The following is a 21,484-nucleotide window of genomic DNA, read 5'->3' on the forward strand; positions in this document are numbered from 1 at the left end:
ATAATACAACTTCACTGGTATTCCCCGCTGGTATTCCAGTAAGGAAAGCATGCCTGTTGTTTTCTCCCAATTTCAGTTATTTTGATAGAAGGATTTGAATGCTGAAGGGTGCATGAATGGGGACCTAGTCAATGAAATTAGTAGCTGGGGGACTCGATCGAGGAATAATAAAAGCTGGGGGACTGGTACAAGGTTTTCCGGATATGAGGACCAGTGGAGCTGCAGATTCACCGGTTCCTTTTCATCTTCGAGTGACAGGTAGCTTCTGGGATACAAAAGACACCGCCACCTAACATTTGCAGGCCGCTTAACTGATTGGTTTATGATGTGTGATTGTGTTTTTTTTTAATTGTTTTTATTTAAAAATATATTAAAATAATATATTTTATTTTTTAAAAATTATTTTTTTATAGTATTATATCAAAATGATTTGAAAATAATTAAAAAATATATAAATTAAAACAAAAAAATTTAAATTTTTTTAAAAATATTTTTTTAACACAAAAACAAACAAACATAAAAGGTGAAAAAAAAGTTGGGCAATAATCGATGGATATTATGGTTTTTTTTAAAGTGTAGTAATAGTTTTTTTTAAAAGTTTTTTTTTTTAAATATATCAAAATAATATTTTTTTATTTTTAAAAAATTATTTTTATATTAATATTAAAATAATTTGAAAAAAAAATATTAATTTTAAAAAAAATTAAATTTTTTTAAAATATAAAAACAAATAATGGCCGTATTAGACTGACATGATCTACTCCATGCCTTTACTTTTATCACACTACAAGCTTATCTTAAACTATATGTTTCTACGGCGAAGGATTGGTCATCTCAAGTAAAACTGGTCTCATGTCGTCTTCCAGATCTCAAGTTCACCTAATTCACCTCTGGTTTTCCCTGTAAGATGTTAGTTTGGACAGTGACTAATTATACAACCGAAATTCCTTCGCACTTAAATGAATAAAATCGAATATATATTTTAATATTCTTTCTGTTTGAATTATATGGTAGTATGATATAGAATAGATTTTAAAATGTTTTTCAATTCAAAATATATTAAAATTATATTTTAAATATTAAGATAAAAAATATTAAGTTTAAAATTCCTACTTGAATTTAAAAATTCATCCAGAAATTACACAGTGAAAATCTCACTATGGAACATGGGCAGCGTTATCTCACTATTATGTAATTGAATCAGAGTTAGCTAAATAAGAAAAGTGTTAATTTAACAATTAGACCAACCATTTCTTCACCATAACATGTATTGATCATTGACATTAAGTGACATATATTTTTGTATTTTAAAAATATTTTTCTTGCAAAATTATTTTTTTATTTAAAATTATTTTTTAGTGTTTTTATATCATTTTAATATGCTGATATTAAAAATATTTTTTTAAAATAAATTTTTTTTAATATATTTTTAAATAAAAAATATTTTAAAAGTCAACCACTTAATAAGTTAATTGTTTTTTTGTTCTTACCCGATATCTTCACATCTTTTTAAAAGGTGAGACTAGTATCGTTCGAGGTTTGTGGTTGTCTCTCCCAATAAATACGTTTCCTGTAGATCAAATTTGTGTTTCCATTCTTATAAAGATATGATAAAGATATAGTAGTATCTTAACTGTTTGACCAATACTTTATTATCTGGAATTCGTAAACTTTCAAATATAGAGGTTAAAAACAAAAAAGAGTAGAGGACACAAAAACAACCTAACACTTAAGTTAGATTTTAAGGAATACCAAGAGGTAAGATGATTAATAGTAGTCGGCACATTAGATGCCTTTGTCATTAAGGAACATGCAAAAGTTAGGGCGACATACATTCAAATGCCGGCCAAAATAATATTAGTTCACAGCAAAGAAAAAGCCTCAAAAGCAGCTCTTAAAAAATTGACACCCAGAGGAAAAAAAAGAAGAAAGAAAAGGACTAATAAAGAGCTTCTCGTTGCCCAGAAAATTTTAAAGTTTAAACCTCCCTCGTAATCCCTCGTTGAGACCGAACGAAGACCAAAAAGGGAAAGAAGAAATCACGTCCCGTCCTACAATCTCGAGATGCCACGTGGCGTTCCTGAGCGTCGTGGATCCCACGCTGACGTGGACGGGGCGAGGCAGCGTTTCCGTGTGAACGTGGATAGTCTTTGAAAACAAAATAATAACAAGAAATTATTATCATATACGGAAACGAAGAACGGGAAAGAAAGACGGAAAGAGAGAGATATAGAGCGAGAAACAAGGCGCGGAGCGGCAACACAGCAGCAGTAGAGAGAGAATTTCTTGATAATAATAATTAATAATAATCATAAATTAATCGTCATTTTGTTATACTTTCCTTTCTCCTCTCTTTTCTTTCTCATAATTATAGCCGAAGTCGCGTTTTCCTTTTTTTTAGGGCTGAAAAATTTCACATCTCCCTTAAAAAAAATCAAAATTAAGTAAAAACAGCAAGACAAGGGGAAAAAAAAACATAACACGAAAGGAGAAATTATAGCCCCCAGATCTTGCTGCCCATAAATCCCGACTCCTCATCTCTTTCGAACATTTCTTTTCTCAATCGATTCAATTTCCTAATATTATTTTGTTGTTAATCTTGAGCCAGGGAAGGGAAGGAGAGAGATCCTTGCAGATATTTATGAGTGTTAGTGTTGTAATGATATAGAAGGGGGAGTTGGATCTGGTGAAACGGAATTTGAAATCGTCGTCCGTCGTCGTCGTCGGATGAGAGGTAATCATAGAAGGGAATTGAAAGAGAATAAACGATGAAATGGGTAACATTGCTTAAGGACATAAAAGAGAAGGTCGGTTTAACTCAATCTCCTTCACCTTCTAGTTCACCAGCTACTACTGCTTCTCCTCCTCTTTCTTCATCGCCTGCTAATTCACACAATGCTTCCTCTTCTACCGCATTTCATGACTTCCCTTCATCTCCTTCCAGGTTCTTTTTTTCTTCCTCTCAACAAATTTATTTTTGTATATATGTTTTTCAATCGCTTATGTTGTTTTTTTTATCTAGTAGATGGTTGATAATTAATTCCGTACATTTTTAGCTGCGCATTTGATATTGAAACGTAATCTGCGTTTATTGTTCTTGAATGTTGATCTGTAATTGGTGTATGTGAGCTCTGTCGACTATTATTTTGTTGCTGGGATTTGGCACTTTGTTGTTTTTGATCAAGTACTACTTTCTTTAATTAGTAATTACTGGTAGTGGTGTGGAAATTTATATATTGAATTGATTTTATTTTTTAGGGGAAATATGGATAGATTTTAAGATTTTATAGGTTTAAGAGAAAACAAGACTGCAATAGACTACGCTGAATGTAGAATGGACGAGGATGGCTTTTTTTTTTTTTTTTATAAAAAAACCTAGCATGTAGGGGATTTGTATTCAGCTAGGCGCACTGTAGATGATATTAGCTTAGAAAGTGAGCTGTGGTGAAATATGATGATGGTTGGTGGATAATCAAGAGTGAAGGTGACTTCTTTCCCTGCATTTGCAATTTGTTGCTTGAAGCACCCAACCCACCCTTGTAATCTGATCAGGCTAGTTATTGTTGCTGTTGTTTCCTTGGTTCACCACTGAGTTACTAGAACATGCACATACTGTAAGTATTTGAATCAAGGTTTAGCATTTGGTGAGCCTCATGTTGGGCACCAGCTAAATGATAACAGGATTTTGAATGCTTTCAAAATTCAATGCTGTTATTGTCTTTTGGATTGAATTTCCCTCCATCAATGTTTCCCCTTTTCTAGTAAATTTCTAAACCCATTTTACCTTGTGCTTGTTTTCTCTTTTCTGTCATACAAGGGATGCTGGTGATGCAGTTTTTGCCATATGTTTATGGCAGACATTATAGGATCAATTTCTGTGCATAAAGTTGCGCTTGAATATTTGAGAACCTTCATATTTGTAATGCCACAGGATCTTGTCCTTCGCTTTAGTTTGTCAACTTCAATTACCAGTTTCAACTTTTTTAGCATTATTTTTCCAGATTTAAAGTGAAGTTAAATCATAAGACACCAGTTTTCTGGTTGTTCATGCTGAATATCTGTATCTTCCTTTCTTGATATTCCATTCTAAATCTAGTCTTGTAATTTTATGATCTATTCTGTTGTTAATATTTGGCTTTAAATGTTCTAACTTCTGATCCATTACGACATTCAAGTATGCCATTTCACACGTGTAAACTTTTTTGTTCTTTTTTTCTCTATATGAAATGCAGAGATCGACATGAATTGGAATTGGACTTCAAGAGATTTTGGGAGGAGTTCCGCTCATCCAGTTCCGAAAAGGTTCTCGATTCCCATCTTTTGTGTGATATTTCATTACTGTTTTCTCTCAGGAAATCATCATTACTGGTAAAATGATTAGTGAGTGCTGATGGTTCTTTCATTGTCTATGCAGGAGAAAGAAATGGCCTTGAATTGGACTATAGATGCTTTTTGTAGATTAGTGAAGCAGCACGCTAATGTAGCTCAATTAGTTACCATGTATGGACGGTCTTCCACTTTTGATATGCTGGGCTGGTTTTAGCTTTCTTTTGCCATTACATAATTCTCATAATCTGTAACATTATCATTTGCAATTGGTCATTTGCCAAAAAAGGGATCAAAAGATCATGCTAGGCATGCAGTTTTTGTTCTGTGCATCTGGATGCAGTGGAATAATAGAATTTTCAAGAATTATAGAGGAGACCATAGCATTTAGTTTTTCCTTTAGGTTTTACTACTTTAAAGGACTTTAGAGGTATTTCCATGTCTGAGATTTGCAAAGTCTTATTGCAATACTTTTTTCCCTTCTAGTTTTCCTTTCCCTTCTCAAAGGAGAATGTCTTATTCTTCATTTTGTAGTTACTGTTTCACTTTCTATAATTAATATAGTTCTTTATTAATAAAGGCTTGATTAGCATAAGTTAGCATTTCCTTACTGATTATTCAAACTGCACTTTCTCAATCCTTTTCTTCTGAAAATTCTGTAGCAACTATAGCTCTTGAATCTCGTAACAACTTTTTGTACAGGATCAAAGTCATGAAACACATTTCTTATGTGCACAGTAGAAGTTTCTATTGGCTTCCACCTTTCATCTCATTCAGATTTTTTTTTTTGCACAAGTTATATTCTAAAATCTATGTGATTTCCTCAGTTGCATAAGATATACAACTTTGGTTGCTTTGCATGAAATGCAGCTTTCAGTAATGCACGTCAACTGTAGGACTGGCTGTTGTTTTTATTTATTAAATAAGATTTCTGCTTTTGGTACTTTGCATGGTTCTTGGCTTGTTGAAGATGTTTCAATTTTTGATGAATCACAGGTTGGTTGAAACACATATATTCTCTTTTGTTGTGGGAAGAGCATTTGTAACCGATATTGATAAATTAAAAATCGGCAGCAAAACAAGATCTTTGGATGTAGAGAAAGTGTTGAGATTTTTCTCTGAAGTTACAAAGGTTTGCCTCTTAAAAGATTTTACCAAATGCTGTCCTTTCCTCTTTCATCCTGGTGATTTGTTAATGCAAGCCATGTTCTCCATGCTATTTGTTCAGGATGGCATCGGTCCCGGTTCAAATTTGTTAACTGCTGTTGAAGCTCTTGTATCCGGGGTATGTTTCTCTTACAATCACCAGCTTAAGATAAAAAAATAAAAATAAAAAGACAAAGCTTTGGGAAATTATATTTTTTTTGCTACCTTAGTCAGAGTTTGGCTAATCTGCAGTCCCTTTTCAAAAGCAAAGGGATTGATTTTGAGTGATTGAAACTGTTTTGCTATTGAAGCTGCCTGGTAAATGAGGCTAGCAAGTAGTCAGCTAGGGGAAATTCCATTTTTATTTTCATGCTACTTTTGAGAAAGCACTATAAGCAAGGTGTTTTTTTTTTTTCCCCAGCCTATTGATAAACAATCTCTCCTTGATTCTGGAATATTGTGCTGTCTCATTCACATTCTCAGTGCCCTTCTGAGCACTGAAACCAATCTAAGGCAAAAGCTTACAAACTCCGAAGGATCATTGCCATCTGAAAAAGATCAAGATGGTGCTTTAGGGCAAGCTCGCCGGCTTGAGGTAGCTTTTTATGTACTAGCCCTTCTGTTGCTGTTAGTTTCCATATAATGTTTGACAAGGTTTGGGATAAACTTGTGTAACATTGTCTTTTTTATTTGCCTTTTATGTCATCATAGTCATGTAGAATTTTTTTTTAGCAGTTGTGGATACACATCTAAAGGACTAGAACTATGCATTTGAAGTCTAACATGCCCTTGTCTTTCTCTCTTTCCTTTTATTTTCTGTATAGGTGGAAGGAAGTGTAGTGCATATTATGAAAGCATTGGCAAGCCATCCTTCAGCAGCACAAAGCTTGATTGAAGATGATTCACTTCAGTTGCTGTTTCAGATGATTGCTAATGGGTCTTTAACAATATTTTCTCGGTATAAAGAAGGTCTTGTTCCACTGCACAGCATACAACTTCATCGGCATGCAATGCAGGTAAATGCATAGCCTTTTGGCCCATATATGCATTAGTGGAGCTGCACATGAATCCCTTAAATTTATAGCCACTTAAAAAGACTCAGATAAGCTTCATGGCTCAGTGTTTGAAAGTTGAAATTGGTTCTTGCTGTTTTTGGTTGCTCCAGATACTTGGTCTTCTTTTGGTCAACGACAATGGAAGCACTGCAAGATATATACGCAAACACCATCTGGTATTGGCAACAAACAGATAAGAATTATATAGAAAAGCATACAGTACTGTAGGGAACTTGTAATTGACATTATCATCTGCCACCATCTTTCATATTGAAGAATATGGAATGATGGAACCTTCTGGTTTTCTCACAACTCTACAAAATTTTAATGGGATTTAAATTGTCATTATGAGATGTTTTCCAACTCTCGATACAAAAATACCTGTGTTTGTATCACATAAATTTGTCTTAAATTTTCTGGCACAATAATTGAAACTTTTAAATTCTGCTTTTATTTGGTTGAATCAAGTATTTGGAGTGGTTTAGACAAACTTTGATCATAAAAACTATTAGTTTGAATGTAGGTATAAATGAACCCTAAATGGAAACCACAGAATTGTAATTTTCTAGCAGTTTGAACCATGGGATCACTGATGTAAAATGAGATCACATGACAATTGTCTGCAATTGGTTCGCTGCAATTTTTTTTTTGAATAAGCAGAGACAAGCTGCAGAGGGTTTTCTGCTAATTATTTTACAAAGACATGAAGAGATCATAGTTGTTAATCCATTTCATGCTTTTACTTTTAACCAAGTGATCTCTTCAAGCTTTCCTGTAAATAATGCACCCTGGAATAAGCAGTGTATTGTGTACTTGCTAACCTTTTGCATGTGATCTTTCCCAGCAATATACTTAGGTAGCTAATTATATATACCCTGCTTTGTGAAGTCAAATTGCAATTGGAATAAACTCTGAGAGAGTTCCGCAGCTGTCTGATGTAATTTTGAACATCTCGACAATTTTGAAACATGCCTCTGTTGTCTCAAAACTAACCTTGTTTGGGAAGTGTGTGGTCACTATAGTTTTAGCACATAATTTAGACATTCTTTTTGCTAGTAAAGCTTTTTTTTTTAAATTCCTTCACCGTGTCTTTCCTTATTTATTGTCTTGTTTCTTATTATAATAATTGCCACAGTTTGTTGTCTTGTGTTATTTTCTAAAGATCATACTCATTGAGTGATATTCTCTGTTTCACATGCAGATAAAAGTTCTTTTAATGGCAGTTAAAGATTTCAATCCGGACTCTGGTGATTCTGCCTACACCATGAGCATTGTGGACTTGTTACTTGAATGTGTGGAATTGTCATACAGACAGGGTAATTTCGCAGTCAGTTTTACTTCTTGAATGGCATAAGATCAACGGATCAAAACTCTGTGGTCTTCACTGTTAAAATGAGATGTAAAAGATATTAATTTATGGTTCCATAATTATCTGGAATTCAAATAATTTTGAGCTTTAAAATTGTCATATGCATGTCACTGTTAATTTTTTGTACTATTTTGAATTGTAGAAGCTGGTGGTGTCAGGCTCAGGGAAGATATACATAATGCCCATGGTTACCAGTTCCTTGTGCAGTTTGCATTGGTTCTGTCCTCTGCACCACAAAATCAGGACTCTCGGTCCGTTTATTCCAAGACTTCCCCTGCCTTTGATGGCACAGAAGATGGTTCTCATGCAATGAATGATGAACAGAGACAGGAATTAACAGAAAAAGAAGACCCCTCATCAGCTCAATTATCACCTGCATTGTCTAGGTTGCTTGATGTTCTTGTCAATCTATCTCAAACTGGTCCTGCTGAATCTACAGCATGGTCTGGAGGCAAAAGTTCAAAATCTTCTCACACTCGCCCCAGCAGAAGTCGCACGTCATCTTTAGATCGACTTGCTGATGAAAATTGGGACAAAGACAACAGTAAAGTTAAAGACCTTGAAGCAGTCCAGATGTTGCAAGACATTTTGCTAAAGGCAGACAGTACAGTACTTCAGGCAGAAGTATTAAATAGAATGTTTAAGATATTCTCAAGTCATCTTGAAAACTACAAGTTGTGTCAACAATTACGGACCGTTCCACTTTTCATCCTAAATATGGCTGGTTTCCCACCATCATTGCAAGAGATAATCTTGAAAATTCTAGAATACGCTGTAACTGTTGTGAATTGTGTTCCTGAGCAAGAGTTGCTGTCTCTTTGTTGCTTATTACAGCAACCGATAGCATCAGAGCTGAAGCACACCATACTCTCTTTCTTTGTGAAACTTTTGTCATTTGATCAACAGTACAAGAAAGTCCTGCGAGAAGTTGGTGTACTGGAAGTTCTGTTAGATGATCTGAAGCAGAACAAGTTTCTTTTGGGCCCAGAACAACAAACTGTTAGCCCTATTCAGCCAGACAAAAAATCTAGTTCTAGTTTCAAGAAACACTTGGACACTAAAGATACTATTCTTTCTTCACCCAAGCTAATGGAATCTGGTGGCTCAGGAAAGTTTCCTATTTTTGAAATTGAGGGCACAATATCTGTTGCCTGGGATTGTATGGTCTCTTTAGTGAAGAAAGCTGAAGCTAGTCAAGCATTGTTCCGGTCAGCTAATGGTGTGACCATTGTTCTTCCTTTTATTGTGTCCAATGTTCATCGTCCTGGGGTTCTCCGGATATTATCATGTTTGATCACTGAAGATATTGCACAGGTATGTCAGCATGGCATTTTACTGAACTGTTAAATGCTTGAATGGTCATAATAGCTACACATACTCTCATTCTTGTATCAATTCCCAATTTTTTTTCGAAAGCTCATGCCAAAATAACTGTTTTTTATTTATTTTACCAGACTCATCATGAAGAACTAGGTGTACTTGTTGAGGTTCTCAAAAGCGGAATGGTTACAAGCGGTGCTGGACATCAGTATAGGCTTCAAAGTGATGCAAAATGTGACACAATGGGTGCCTTGTGGCGCATATTGAGAGTTAATACTTCAGCTCAGAGGGTCTTTGGTGAAGCCACTGGCTTTTCTCTTATGCTGACCACACTCCACAGTTTCCAAGGTGATGGGGAACAGACAGAAGAATCTTATTTAGAGGTTTACATGAAGTTGTTCACATACTTACTGCGCCTGATGACAGCTGGAGTGTGTGATAATGCTATTAACAGGGTAAAATTGCATACTATTATGTCATCCCACACTTTCTATGAGCTTCTATCTGAATCTGGCTTGCTTTGTGTGGAATGTGAAAAGCAAGTTATACAGCTGTTTTTAGAGCTTGCTCTTGAAATTGTGCTTCCACCATTCTTGTCATCAGATAGTGATGTGCCAACTAATATGATGGAATCTGGGTCAGCTTGTTTTCTTCTTACTACCCCGTCAGGCCTGTTAAATCCTGATAAGGAACGAGTGTACAATGCTGCTGCTGTTAGAGTTCTGATCCGCTCACTGTTGCTCTTCACTCCCAAAGTGCAGCTAGAAGTACTGAATCTTATAGAAAGGCTTGCTCGTGCTGGCCCCTTTAATCAGGAAAATCTCACCTCAGTAGGTGCGAATGAAATTTTTGATCTTGCAATCCTTTCCATTTTATTGAATGTCTGTATTCTTTTGCCCTCTGGCCTCTGTGTGTGTGTGTTTGTGTGTCTATCTCCCTCCCTCTCTTACTTTGTCATTTGTGTAGGCTGCGTGGAACTTCTATTGGAGACAATCCACCCATTCCTTTCAGGCTCATCTACGTTACTTCTGTACATGTTGAAGATTGTGGAAGTTCTTGGTGCATATAGGTACGTCTCTAGAGAATCCAGTGCAATTTACTTGACAATGGTTATCCTAGAAACTAATGTTTATATTTTTTGCTGATAGGCTATCTGCATCAGAACTCAGACTGCTTATTAGATATATACTGCAAATGAGGCTTATGAATTCAGGCCATATTCTTGTTGATATGATGGAGAGGTTGATTCTCATGGAAGATATGGCCTCAGAAAATGTCTCTCTGGCACCGTTTGTTGAGATGGATATGAGTAAAATTGGCCATGCTGCTGTTCAGGTGTCTCTGGGAGAAAGATCCTGGCCTCCTTCTGCGGGTTATTCATTTGTTTGTTGGTTCCAGTTTAAACATTTCTTGAGATCACAAGCAAAGGAAACAGAGCCGTCCAAAGCTGGCCTTTCAAAAAGGCGGAGTAGTTCAAATGGGCAGAAAAATGAACAGAATATTCTCCGTATAATTTCTGTTGGTACGGCTAGCAATGAAAACACATTTTATGCAGAACTTTATCTTCAGGAGGATGGTGTTCTAACCCTTGCTACTAGCAACTCTAGTGCCTTGTCTTTTTCTGGATTAGAATTGGAAGAAGGCAGATGGCATCACCTTGCAGTTGTTCATAGCAAACCAAATGCTCTTGCTGGACTATTTCAAGCTAGTGTTGCAAATGTGTATCTCAATGGAAAGCTAAAACACACAGGGAAACTAGGATATTCACCATCTCCGGCTGGAAAACCTTTGCAGGTCACCATTGGGACACCAGTTAATTGTGCAAGGGTTAGCGAGTTGACATGGAAACTTCGTTCTTGCTACCTTTTTGAGGAGGTGCTTACATCAGGGTGTATTTGTTTTATGTACATTCTTGGCAGAGGATACAGAGGGCTCTTCCAAGACTCAAACCTTCTACGTTTTGTCCCTAACCAGGCTTGTGGTGGTGGTAGCATGGCCATCTTGGATTCATTAGATGCTGAATTGCCTTTGGCAACACAGAAGCTTGAGAGTGCTAGCAAACAGGTGGATTCTAAAGCAGATGGTAGTGGGATTGTTTGGGATTTGGAGAGACTAGGAAACCTCTCATTGCAGCTTTCTGGAAAGAAACTTATTTTTGCATTTGATGGAACATGCACTGAATCTGTTCGAGCATCTGGCATATTCTCATTGCTCAATTTGGTTGATCCTATGTCAGCTGCTGCCTCTCCTATCGGGGGTGAGTGATTAAAATCTGGAATTTATGTTTCAAACAAGTTATGTAGAGTAGAGGGGCTGTTACTTATCAGCTCCTGCTCCCTCCCATCCTCTCTCATTCATTTTATTTTTGCCTCAGGTATACCACGATTTGGACGCCTTCATGGAGATATCTATGTTTGTAAGCAATCTGTAATTGGTGATGCAATCCGTCCTGTAGGTGGTATGGCTGTTGTCCTGGCCCTTGTTGAAGCTGCTGAAACCAGGGATATGCTTCACATGGCTTTGACATTACTTGCCTGTGCTCTTCATCAGAATCCCCAAAATGTGAAAGATATGAAAAAATATAGGGGATACCATTTGCTAGCTCTGTTTCTGCGTCGTAGAATGTCATTATTTGACATGCAATCTCTTGAGATATTTTTTCAAATTGCTGCTTGTGAAGCTTCATTTTCTGAACCAAAGAAATTGGAACGCAGGCAAGCTACTTTATCACCAGCTGCCACTTTGCAGGAAACCAGCTTTGAGGAACTCAGCTTGTCAAAATTTCGTGATGAAATTTCTTCAGTTGGATCTCATGGGGACATGGATGATTTTTCTGCACAAAAAGATTCATTTAGCCATATTTCTGAACTAGACAATTCTGATATGCTAGTTGAAACTTCAAATTGTATTGTCTTGTCAAATGCCGATATGGTTGAGCATGTCTTGTTGGACTGGACATTGTGGGTGACTGCCCCAGTTTCTATCCAAATTCAACTTCTAGGATTTCTGGAGCATTTGGTTTCCATGCATTGGTACAGGAATCATAACCTTACTGTTCTGCGTCGAATAAACCTTGTTCAGCATTTGCTAGTGACTTTGCAGCGTGGTGACGTTGAAGTTCCTGTTTTGGAGAAATTAGTGGTGTTGCTTGGGGTCATTTTGGAAGATGGGTTTCTGGCTTCTGAACTAGAGAATGTGGTGAGATTTGTGATTATGACATTTGATCCACCTGAACTGAAACCAAGGCATCAAATAGCTCGAGAATCAATGGGTAAGCATGTAATTGTAAGGAATATGCTCCTAGAGATGCTTATTGATCTACAAGTAACCATCAAATCAGACGAGTTACTTGAGCAGTGGCATAAGATTGTGTCATCAAAACTGGTAACATATTTTCTTGATGAAGCTGCCCATCCTACAAGTATGAGATGGATCATGACTCTTCTTGGCGTGTCTCTTGCTTCTTCACCCACATTTGCTCTTAAATTTCGCACAAGTGGTGGTTATCAGGGTCTTATGCGGGTGCTTCCTAGTTTTTATGATTCTCCTGATATATATTATATTTTGTTCTGTCTGATATTTGGAAAGCCCGTGTACCCAAGACTACCAGAAGTGCGCATGCTAGATTTTCATGCCCTTATGCCAAGTGATGGAAGCTATGTGGAGTTGAAATATGTGGAGCTATTGGAATCAGTGATTGCGATGGCAAAATCTACTTTTGATAGGTTAAGCATGCAGTCCATGCTTGCTCATCAAACTGGTAATCTTTCCCAGATTGGTGCTAGCCTTGTCGCAGAGCTTGTGGAAGGAAATGCAGACATGACAGGAGAGCTTCAAGGTGAAGCTTTGATGCATAAGACATATGCAGCGCGCTTAATGGGTGGTGAGGCATCAGCTCCTGCTGCTGCAACCGCAGTCCTGAGATTTATGGTTGATCTTGCAAAGATGTCTCCTCCCTTTTCAGCTGTTTGCAGAAGGCCTGAATTTCTTGAAAGCTGCGTCGACCTTTATTTTTCTTGCACCAGGTTTGTTTTCAGACATGCTGCAATTTGTATTATCTTTTCTGGATGCTACATTGAAAATTTTGGAACTGCTTGTTCCCAATTTTAAATACTCGAGCAATATTGTGATTGAATGAGCCCTTTTTTCCCCTTGCAGAGCAGCTTATGCAGTGAAGATGGTGAAAGCACTTTCTGAGAAGACAGAAGAAAAGGAGTTGAATGATTGTGATGATACCAGCAGTTCTCAGAATACTTTCTCTAGCTTACCGCTTGAACAAGAACAATCTGCAAAGACCTCCATTAGTGCTGGAAGCTTTCCTCAAGGGCATGCAAGTACAAGTTCTGAAGATATGCTTGTGTCCCTAAATGATGTGGCTGATGTTAAAGCTGAGATTACCATCTCTAATTCCCACGAGGAATTGAAAAAATCAGCCCAAGGTGTCCCAGCAGTTCAGAACTTTGTTGGGGATAATGTTGACCAGAATTCTGCCACCTCCAGCTCAAATGAATTCAATATCCGTAATGTTGATGGCAATATGGATTCCTTTCGACAGGCAGATTCCCAGAGTTCAGCATCTCTCAACATACCAGATTCACCTATTATATCTGAGAAGTCAAGCACAAGAATCCCCCTCACACCACCACCATCACCAGCCCTTGTATTGTCATCTTGGCTTGGCAGTGCGTCCCGCAAAGAATCCAAAGCTTCATTACAAGCCACTCCTTCCATGGAGTCTTCTGTGTCTGGTAGTGAATTTGATCCATCTGCGGACTTGAAGTCTAGTTCCCAAGGGCCATCTGCTGCAAACTCATTTTTTGCAGTTAGCCCGAAGCTTCTCCTTGAAATGGATGATTCTGGCTATGGGGGAGGGCCATGTTCTGCAGGAGCGAATGCTGTGTTAGATTTCATGGCAGAAGTTCTTTCTGATTTTATCACCGAGCAGATTAAAGCAGCACAGGTTATAGAGGGCATCTTGGAAACAGTACCTTTATATGTTGATGCTGAATCTGTATTAGTTTTTCAGGGTTTGTGCCTTAGCAGGTTGATGAACTTTGTGGAAAGGCGTCTTTTGCGTGATGATGAGGAAGATGAGAAAAAGCTAGACAAAAGTCGGTGGACCTCAAACCTGGATGCATTATGTTGGATTATAGTAGATCGTGTCTATATGGGCTCCTTTCCTCAACCTGCTGGTGTGTTGAAAACTCTGGAGTTCTTGTTGTCAATGTTACAGCTGGCAAACAAAGATGGTCGCATTGAAGAAGCAGCTCCTGCAGGAAAGAGTCTTTTATCTATCACAAGAGGAAGCAGGCAACTTGATACTTTTATAAATTCACTCCTTAAGAACACAAATCGTATGATAATGTATTGTTTCTTGCCATCGTTTTTGGTCACCATAGGAGAGGATGATCTTCTTTCATGCTTAGGTTTGCTTGTTGAGCCCAAGAAAAGATTACCATCCAATTCTTCACAAGATGATACAGGAATTGATATCTGCACAGTTTTACAGTTGCTAGTTGCTCACAAGCGCATTATTTTCTGTCCCAGCAATGTCGATACTGATCTGAATTGCTGTCTTTGTGTAAATCTAATATCTCTTCTCCATGATCAAAGGCAAAACATTCAGAACATGGCAGTCGATATTGTCAAGTATCTGCTGGTGCACCGCAGGGCTGCGCTAGAAGACTTGCTTGTTTCTAAACCAAATCAAGGGCAGCACATGGATGTACTACATGGTGGCTTTGACAAATTATTGACTGGAAGTTTGTCTACTTTCTATGAGTGGCTTCAGAGTTCTGAACTGATGGTCAACAAAGTATTGGAGCAGTGTGCAGCCATTATGTGGGTTCAGTGTATTGCTGGATCGGCAAAATTTCCAGGAGTGAGAATTAAAGGTTTGGAGGTTCGTCGTAGGAGGGAAATGGGCAGAAGATCACGGGATATTTTGAAGTTGGACCAAAAACATTGGGAACAGGTACATGAACGAAGATATGCATTGGACATGCTTCGTGATGCAATGTCTACTGAGTTAAGAGTTGTCCGCCAAGATAAGTATGGATGGGTTCTCCATGCTGAAAGTGAGTGGCAAACCCTTCTTCAACAACTTGTACATGAGCGTGGAATATTCCCACTGCGGAAATCCTCAGCAACTGAAGATCCTGAATGGCAGCTTTGTCCCATTGAAGGACCATACAGGATGCGCAAAAAGCTTGAGCGCTGCAAATTGAGGATTGACACTGTTCAAAATGTTCTTGATGGACAGTTTGAGTTAGGAGAAGCAGAGCTGTTGAAGGGAAAATATGGGGATGGCCCAGATGCTTCTGATACTGACACTGAATTGTTTTTTCATCTTTTAACTGATGGCGCCAAACAAAATGGCCTGGATGGTGATATGTATGGTGAATTTCTTAAAGAATCAGATGATGTGAAAGGTACAGCTTCTGTTAGAAGTGGATGGAATGATGACCGAGCTAGTGACATGAATGAAGCAAGTCTTCACTCAGCACTTGAATTTGGTGTCAGGTCTAGTACCGTGTCTGTCCCAATGTCAGAGAGCATGCATGAAAAATCAGACGTTGGAACTCCAATGCAATCATCATCTAATAAAGCAGATGGAATCATTGTCACTGAAGATAAATCAGATAAAGAACTGAATGATAATGGTGAATATCTGATCCGACCATATTTGGAACCTCAAGAAAAGATACGATTCAAATTTAACTGTGAGCGAGTTGTGGGTTTGGACAAGCATGATGGTATGTTTTTGATAGGGGAGCTCTCTTTATACATAATCGAGAATTTTTACATTGATGATTCTGGGTGTATTTGTGAAAAAGAATGCGAGGATGAACTCTCTGTTATTGATCAGGCTTTGGGTGTAAAGAAGGATGTTACTGGCAGTGCTGATTTCCAATCCAAGTCAACGTCATCCTGGATCACAACAGTAAAGGCATGTGTTGGTGGAAGGGCATGGGCCTATAATGGTGGTGCATGGGGCAAGGAGAAAGTGTGTACTAGTGGTAATTTACCTCATCCCTGGCATATGTGGAAGCTCAACAGTGTTCATGAGATTTTGAAACGTGATTACCAGCTCCGACCTGTTGCTGTTGAGATATTCAGCATGGATGGATGCAATGATCTCCTCGTGTTCCACAAAAAGGAGAGAGAAGAAGTATTCAAAAATCTGGTTGCCATGAATCTTCCAAGAAATAGCATGTATGAATTCTGCTACTCATTGCTTTTGAATTTTATAGGTTTTGATTTTTTCTTCCATGATTGTTATATTCTTGTGCATACTTGTCATTATCTAGCAATTGCATTTGCTAATTATTTTATAAATTCTTATGCTTCACATGTTGTGAATTTATGCTGTAGCCATGTATCAACTCTTTTGTTAGATTTTTCAAGTGTTTTAACAGTTGCACATGATTCTTTTTGATCTGGGAAGGGTTGAGTAGGATGCTTCATGTCTTGGTGCATTTACATCTTACCATGAATGGAAAAAAGTTAAGAGACCAAGGCCTTTTAACAATTGATGTCTCAATGCCAATCTCGTGGGAGATATTGTGTATTGGCTTGTTGATGGAGGATAAAGAAAACCTTCTAAGTTTGATATCTGTATTTTATTTGGTCATTCATGATCTTTTTTTGTAGTTTTAGGAATTTCATTATTTTCAATGTAGTAGTTGTATAAGTTTTTCGTATGAATTTAGTTCTATTTCTTAGTTAAGTGGTTTTTCTGTTTTGCTATTTTTTCTGGTTTTCCAACTCTGCAATATCTTTGATGCTTATATGTAGCACCCTAGTTAGATATCCAAGTCAAGCTATTTTCTATTGATCTAGCAAATTGAGTTTCAGTGATTGATTCTGTGTAAGTTTTCTGTCACTTGGTTGTTTGTTCTAGCACTTGTCCGTAGGTTTCATATTTTTAGGTGTCATCACAGTGGGATGCAGGTTGAACAGTTTTATCAAGGACTTTTATGTTTGTGTGTTACTCTCCCCACCCATCAAATAATAATTATGATGACAGATTGGAAAATCTTATCTTTGAGATTGCTTAACAACTCGAACTGTATCTCTGAGCAATTAAATGTAAACTGCATTGCATAAAAGAAAAAAAGAGGGTCTTTATTAAATGAATGCAGATACTTTAGTGGAGGAACTGCTTCATCAAATGCACTGGTGATCCTTTTGGGTTTTGGAAAATATCCCCATGTGTTTGTGCATTCCATTTTCAAATGTCTTCATTTATACTAGTGAAATACATCTAATTACAAATACCTTCTCAAGATATGATTTTGTGTGATTTTATGGTTCACCACTCCCCTCCCTCTGTGACATCCTCTGAGGTTGATGTAAGAAGCTCTTAAATAGGTTGTTATCTAATATCTACTGCTAATGTAGTTTTGTCATGCAATTGGTTGGTGGTTGAATTAAAGATTTTTAAAATCTTTCATTTTCAGGAAAGTATAAATGTTATTTTATATTGCTTCTTGGTTTACAAATCTAGTTTTTTTGGTTATTGTGATTTTTAGCTTTAATTATGAATGTAAATTTTGTTAGATTTGGACTTTATTTTCTATATTTTAGGGTTTCATTTTAGCTTAAATGCTATAGAAAGGGAATAAGCACGGGTTTGAAGGTAGTGAATCATTAATAAATGATATTGATAATTAAGGTTATTGTTTTCCTCTCCATTGCTACTCTTCTCTATTTCTCACCCCCTCTCTTCCTTGATTCCCTCTTTCCTTGTCCTCGATCACAATCATCATCTCTTGGCAAATGGATATGCTAATAGTGTCTTAGAATCATAATAAGATGACATTATTATATTTATGTTGCTCACATGCTGATGCTAATCAACTTTTTAGATGCTTCTTTCTCAGAATATTTGAACAAAAGATTGCTTAATTCACAATTCTCTCGTATTTCAGGTTGGATACTACAATTTCTGGATCAGTAAAACAAGAAAGTAACGAGGGCAGTCGTTTATTTAAGATAATGGCTAAATCCTTCTCTAAAAGGTGGCAAAATGGAGAAATTAGCAATTTCCAATATCTCATGCATCTGAACACCTTGGCCGGTAGAGGATACAGTGATCTAACCCAATATCCAGTGTTTCCATGGGTTCTCGCTGATTATGAGAGTGAAAATCTGGATTTGTCCAATCCTAAATCCTTTCGTAAGCTCGAGAAGCCAATGGGTTGTCAAACACAAGAGGGAGAAGATGAATTTAAGAAACGGTTAGTCCTTTTGTTTATACCACCATGATTATCCACTGCTTTCCATTTATTCTGTCATTTTTGGTTTTCTATTCAGATATGAGACCTGGGATGATCCAGAGGTTCCAAAATTTCATTATGGCTCTCACTATTCTAGTGCTGGAATTGTCCTCTTCTACCTTTTACGCCTTCCACCATTCAGTGTAGAGAATCAGAAGCTGCAGGGTGGCCAATTTGATCATGCTGATCGTCTTTTTAACAGTATTCGAGATACTTGGTCAAGTGCTGCAGGGAAGGGAAATACATCTGATGTCAAGGAATTGATTCCAGAATTCTTCTACATGCCAGAATTTCTGGAGAACATGTTCAATCTTGATCTGGGAGAGAAACAATCAGGAGAGAAGGTTTGTTTCTGGAAGTGCAAATTTATTTACTGTTAACTAAGCTTTTTTGTTTGATTATTTGCTGGGGAAGGACTACAAAAATCAATCACTTTCTTTTGCGTACATTAAAAATTGCTAGCATGCATGGTTTTTTTTTTTCCAGGTTAGTGATGTCCTCTTACCCCCATGGGCAAAAGGTAGTGCTAGAGATTTCATTAGGAAGCATAGAGAAGCACTGGAATCTGATTTTGTTTCAGAAAATCTTCATCATTGGATAGATCTCATTTTTGGATATAAACAGAGAGGGAAGGTACGTTCAACATTCAGAACTTCTTTGCATCAGAAAGTTATATTGTCCTTTTGCAGGTCAATTGAGTTGCACAATCCATGACCAACTGCTATAAAAATTTGTTTTTTTACTATGTACTTCCAACCGGGCTTTTCATTCCATTTTACCTTCTGAGATGTAACCCCTGAAGGCCCGGTAGGAAAACAGAGGCAGTGACGGATCAGCAGAATAAACCTCGTTCCAATGTTTACATGATATTTAAGTTGATTGCTTTCATTATATTTGTTTGAGAAACCACGAAGATCTGTGTCTGCCTGGTTAGCTTCCCCCTCCCCTAAAAAAGAAACAAAAAAATTCTCACACCTGGCACCACCTCCACTACTTTAAATTGCAACTCTTACACTAGAATACGCATTTGATTGTGATGATTTAATTACTCATCATTGCCCCATTACTTGTTTGGGTGATTGGATCAATCTGCAGCTGTATGCTCTATATTAATTGTCCTTGTTCTGTTCATGATCTGATATTTTTTCCTTGCATAATTGACAGGCAGCTGAAGAAGCTGTTAATGTTTTCTATCATTACACATATGAGGGGAGTGTGGACATAGACTCGGTAACAGATCCTGCAATGAAAGCCTCCATTCTAGCACAAATCAATCACTTTGGGCAGACACCCAAGCAGCTATTCCTCAAACCCCATGTGAAAAGACGTTCCAATAGAAGGATTCATCACCCACTCAAGTATTCATCCCATCTCGCTCCACATGAAATACGCAAGAGCTCATCTGCCATAACCCAGATTGTTACTGTTCATGAGAAAATTCTTGTGGCGGGCACAAACAGTTTGCTCAAGCCTACAACATATACCAAATATGTTGCTTGGGGTTTCCCAGATCGGAGTTTGAGATTTCTGAGCTATGATCAAGATAGACTCCTCTCAACTCATGAGAATCTTCACGGGGGCAGCCAGATTCAGTGTGCTGGTGCTAGTCATGATGGTCAAATTTTGGTTACAGGAGCTGATGATGGGTTGCTCTGTGTTTGGAGAATCAGCAAGGATGGCCCCCGAGCACTGCGGCACCTGCAGTTGGAGAATGCACTTTGTGGTCACACGGCCAAAATCACATGCCTTCATGTTAGCCAGCCTTACATGCTGATTGTGAGTGGCTCTGATGACTGCACAGTTATTTTATGGGACCTCAGCTCCTTGGTTTTTGTTAGGCAACTGCCAGAGTTTCCTGTTCCAATTTCAGCAATTTATGTGAATGACTTGACCGGAGAGATTGTGACAGCAGCCGGAATTCTGCTTGCTGTCTGGAGCATCAATGGGGACTGCCTTGCAGTGATTAACACATCCCAACTGCCATCTGATTCTATTCTCTCAGTGACGAGCTGTACGTTTTCCGATTGGCTGGACACAAACTGGTATGTGACTGGCCACCAGAGTGGGGCAGTTAAGGTGTGGCACATGGTTCACTGCTCCAACCAAGAGAGTGCCTTAAGCAAATCTACCACCAATTTGACGGGTGGGCTAAATTTAGGTGATAAGGTACCGGAGTACAGGTTACTTCTCCACAAGGTACTCAAGTTTCACAAACATCCAGTTACTTCCCTTCATCTCACGAGCGACCTGAAGCAGTTACTCAGTGGGGATTCTGGTGGGCATTTGCTCTCATGGACACTACCAGATGAGAGCTTGCTGACTTCATCTAATCAGGGGTGAGAGGGGGGGAAACTGATTTAAGCGTGATTGTTTCAGCTCGTGGCAGCTATTTATTATTTATTGAAATCCTATGCGGGTTTTGTCTGCTACCACGGCAAAGGAAGTAAAGGATTCTATGTTCGCAATACATTGAGAAGGGAGAACAAGGCAGCAGGGCTGGCCTGGGATTGAAAGTGGACAGGCAAAAAGAAGATGAAATCTTTTATAGATGACTGATAAATGTCGATTTCCTGGCAAGCATGAAGACTCTCGTGCCAGGCTTCTTATTGAGAAGGGAGAGTGGAGTCTTGCTTCTTGTTGTACTCTGGGTTCTTGGCGAGGACATTTTTGGTTTTGCACGTGAACAGAGTCATTAGGTTGTTTGTTCAATGTACATAGATGGAATTACCAACAGTGTGTTATGAAGTTGTATAGAGAAAAAGTGTGCGCAAGGAATGGAGAGCTGTGAAACCACCTGGCCAAGTTAATTGGGCTATTGTATTCTTCGACTTGATTTTTTTTTAAATAGTGCAATGGGGCACCCACTGCCCATTTCTTGTTGAGAAGCGTGCTCTCCCCCCCTCTCCCTGCTTACTTCGATCTCCTTGTGCATTGTCTTTTCAGGCTAGTGTAGTACGCTCACTATGATGATGTTTCTTTGCTTATGG

The 21,484-nt window shown here is 37.9% G+C and overlaps 1 protein-coding gene across 1 annotated transcript; it reads left to right on the top strand.

The window, feature by feature from the left end:
- Positions 1 to 2,179: 2,179 nt before the first annotated feature.
- LOC118061646 (protein SPIRRIG) lies at positions 2,180 to 21,382 on the top strand. The gene is made up of 19 exons (XM_035075152.2): positions 2,180 to 2,944; positions 4,233 to 4,302; positions 4,415 to 4,500; positions 5,323 to 5,458; positions 5,555 to 5,611; positions 5,894 to 6,067; positions 6,297 to 6,488; positions 6,638 to 6,703; positions 7,729 to 7,843; positions 8,039 to 9,210; positions 9,351 to 10,050; positions 10,183 to 10,285; positions 10,365 to 11,473; positions 11,591 to 13,241; positions 13,375 to 16,431; positions 18,150 to 18,458; positions 18,535 to 18,841; positions 18,984 to 19,130; positions 19,662 to 21,382. Exons 1-19 carry the CDS (start codon positions 2,769 to 2,771, stop codon positions 20,835 to 20,837), a joined length of 10,803 nt encoding a protein of 3,600 aa, XP_034931043.1. The 5' UTR covers positions 2,180 to 2,768; the 3' UTR covers positions 20,838 to 21,382.
- The last annotated feature ends 102 nt before the right edge of the window (positions 21,383 to 21,484 follow it).

Source organism: Populus alba, chromosome 5, assembly GCF_005239225.2.
Source record: "Populus alba chromosome 5, ASM523922v2, whole genome shotgun sequence".
In the NCBI taxonomy this organism is placed as follows: domain Eukaryota; kingdom Viridiplantae; phylum Streptophyta; class Magnoliopsida; order Malpighiales; family Salicaceae; genus Populus; species Populus alba.

Coding starts and splice junctions, on each gene's coding strand:
- LOC118061646 (XM_035075152.2), top strand. CDS start 2,769: ATGAAATGGGTAACATTGCTTAAGGACATAAAAGAGAAGGTCGGTTTA. Junction 10,286..10,364: donor GAAGTTCTTGGTGCATATAG/GTACGTCTCTAG, acceptor TTTTGCTGATAG/GCTATCTGCATCAGAACTCA. Junction 19,131..19,661: donor GATATAAACAGAGAGGGAAG/GTACGTTCAACA, acceptor CATAATTGACAG/GCAGCTGAAGAAGCTGTTAA.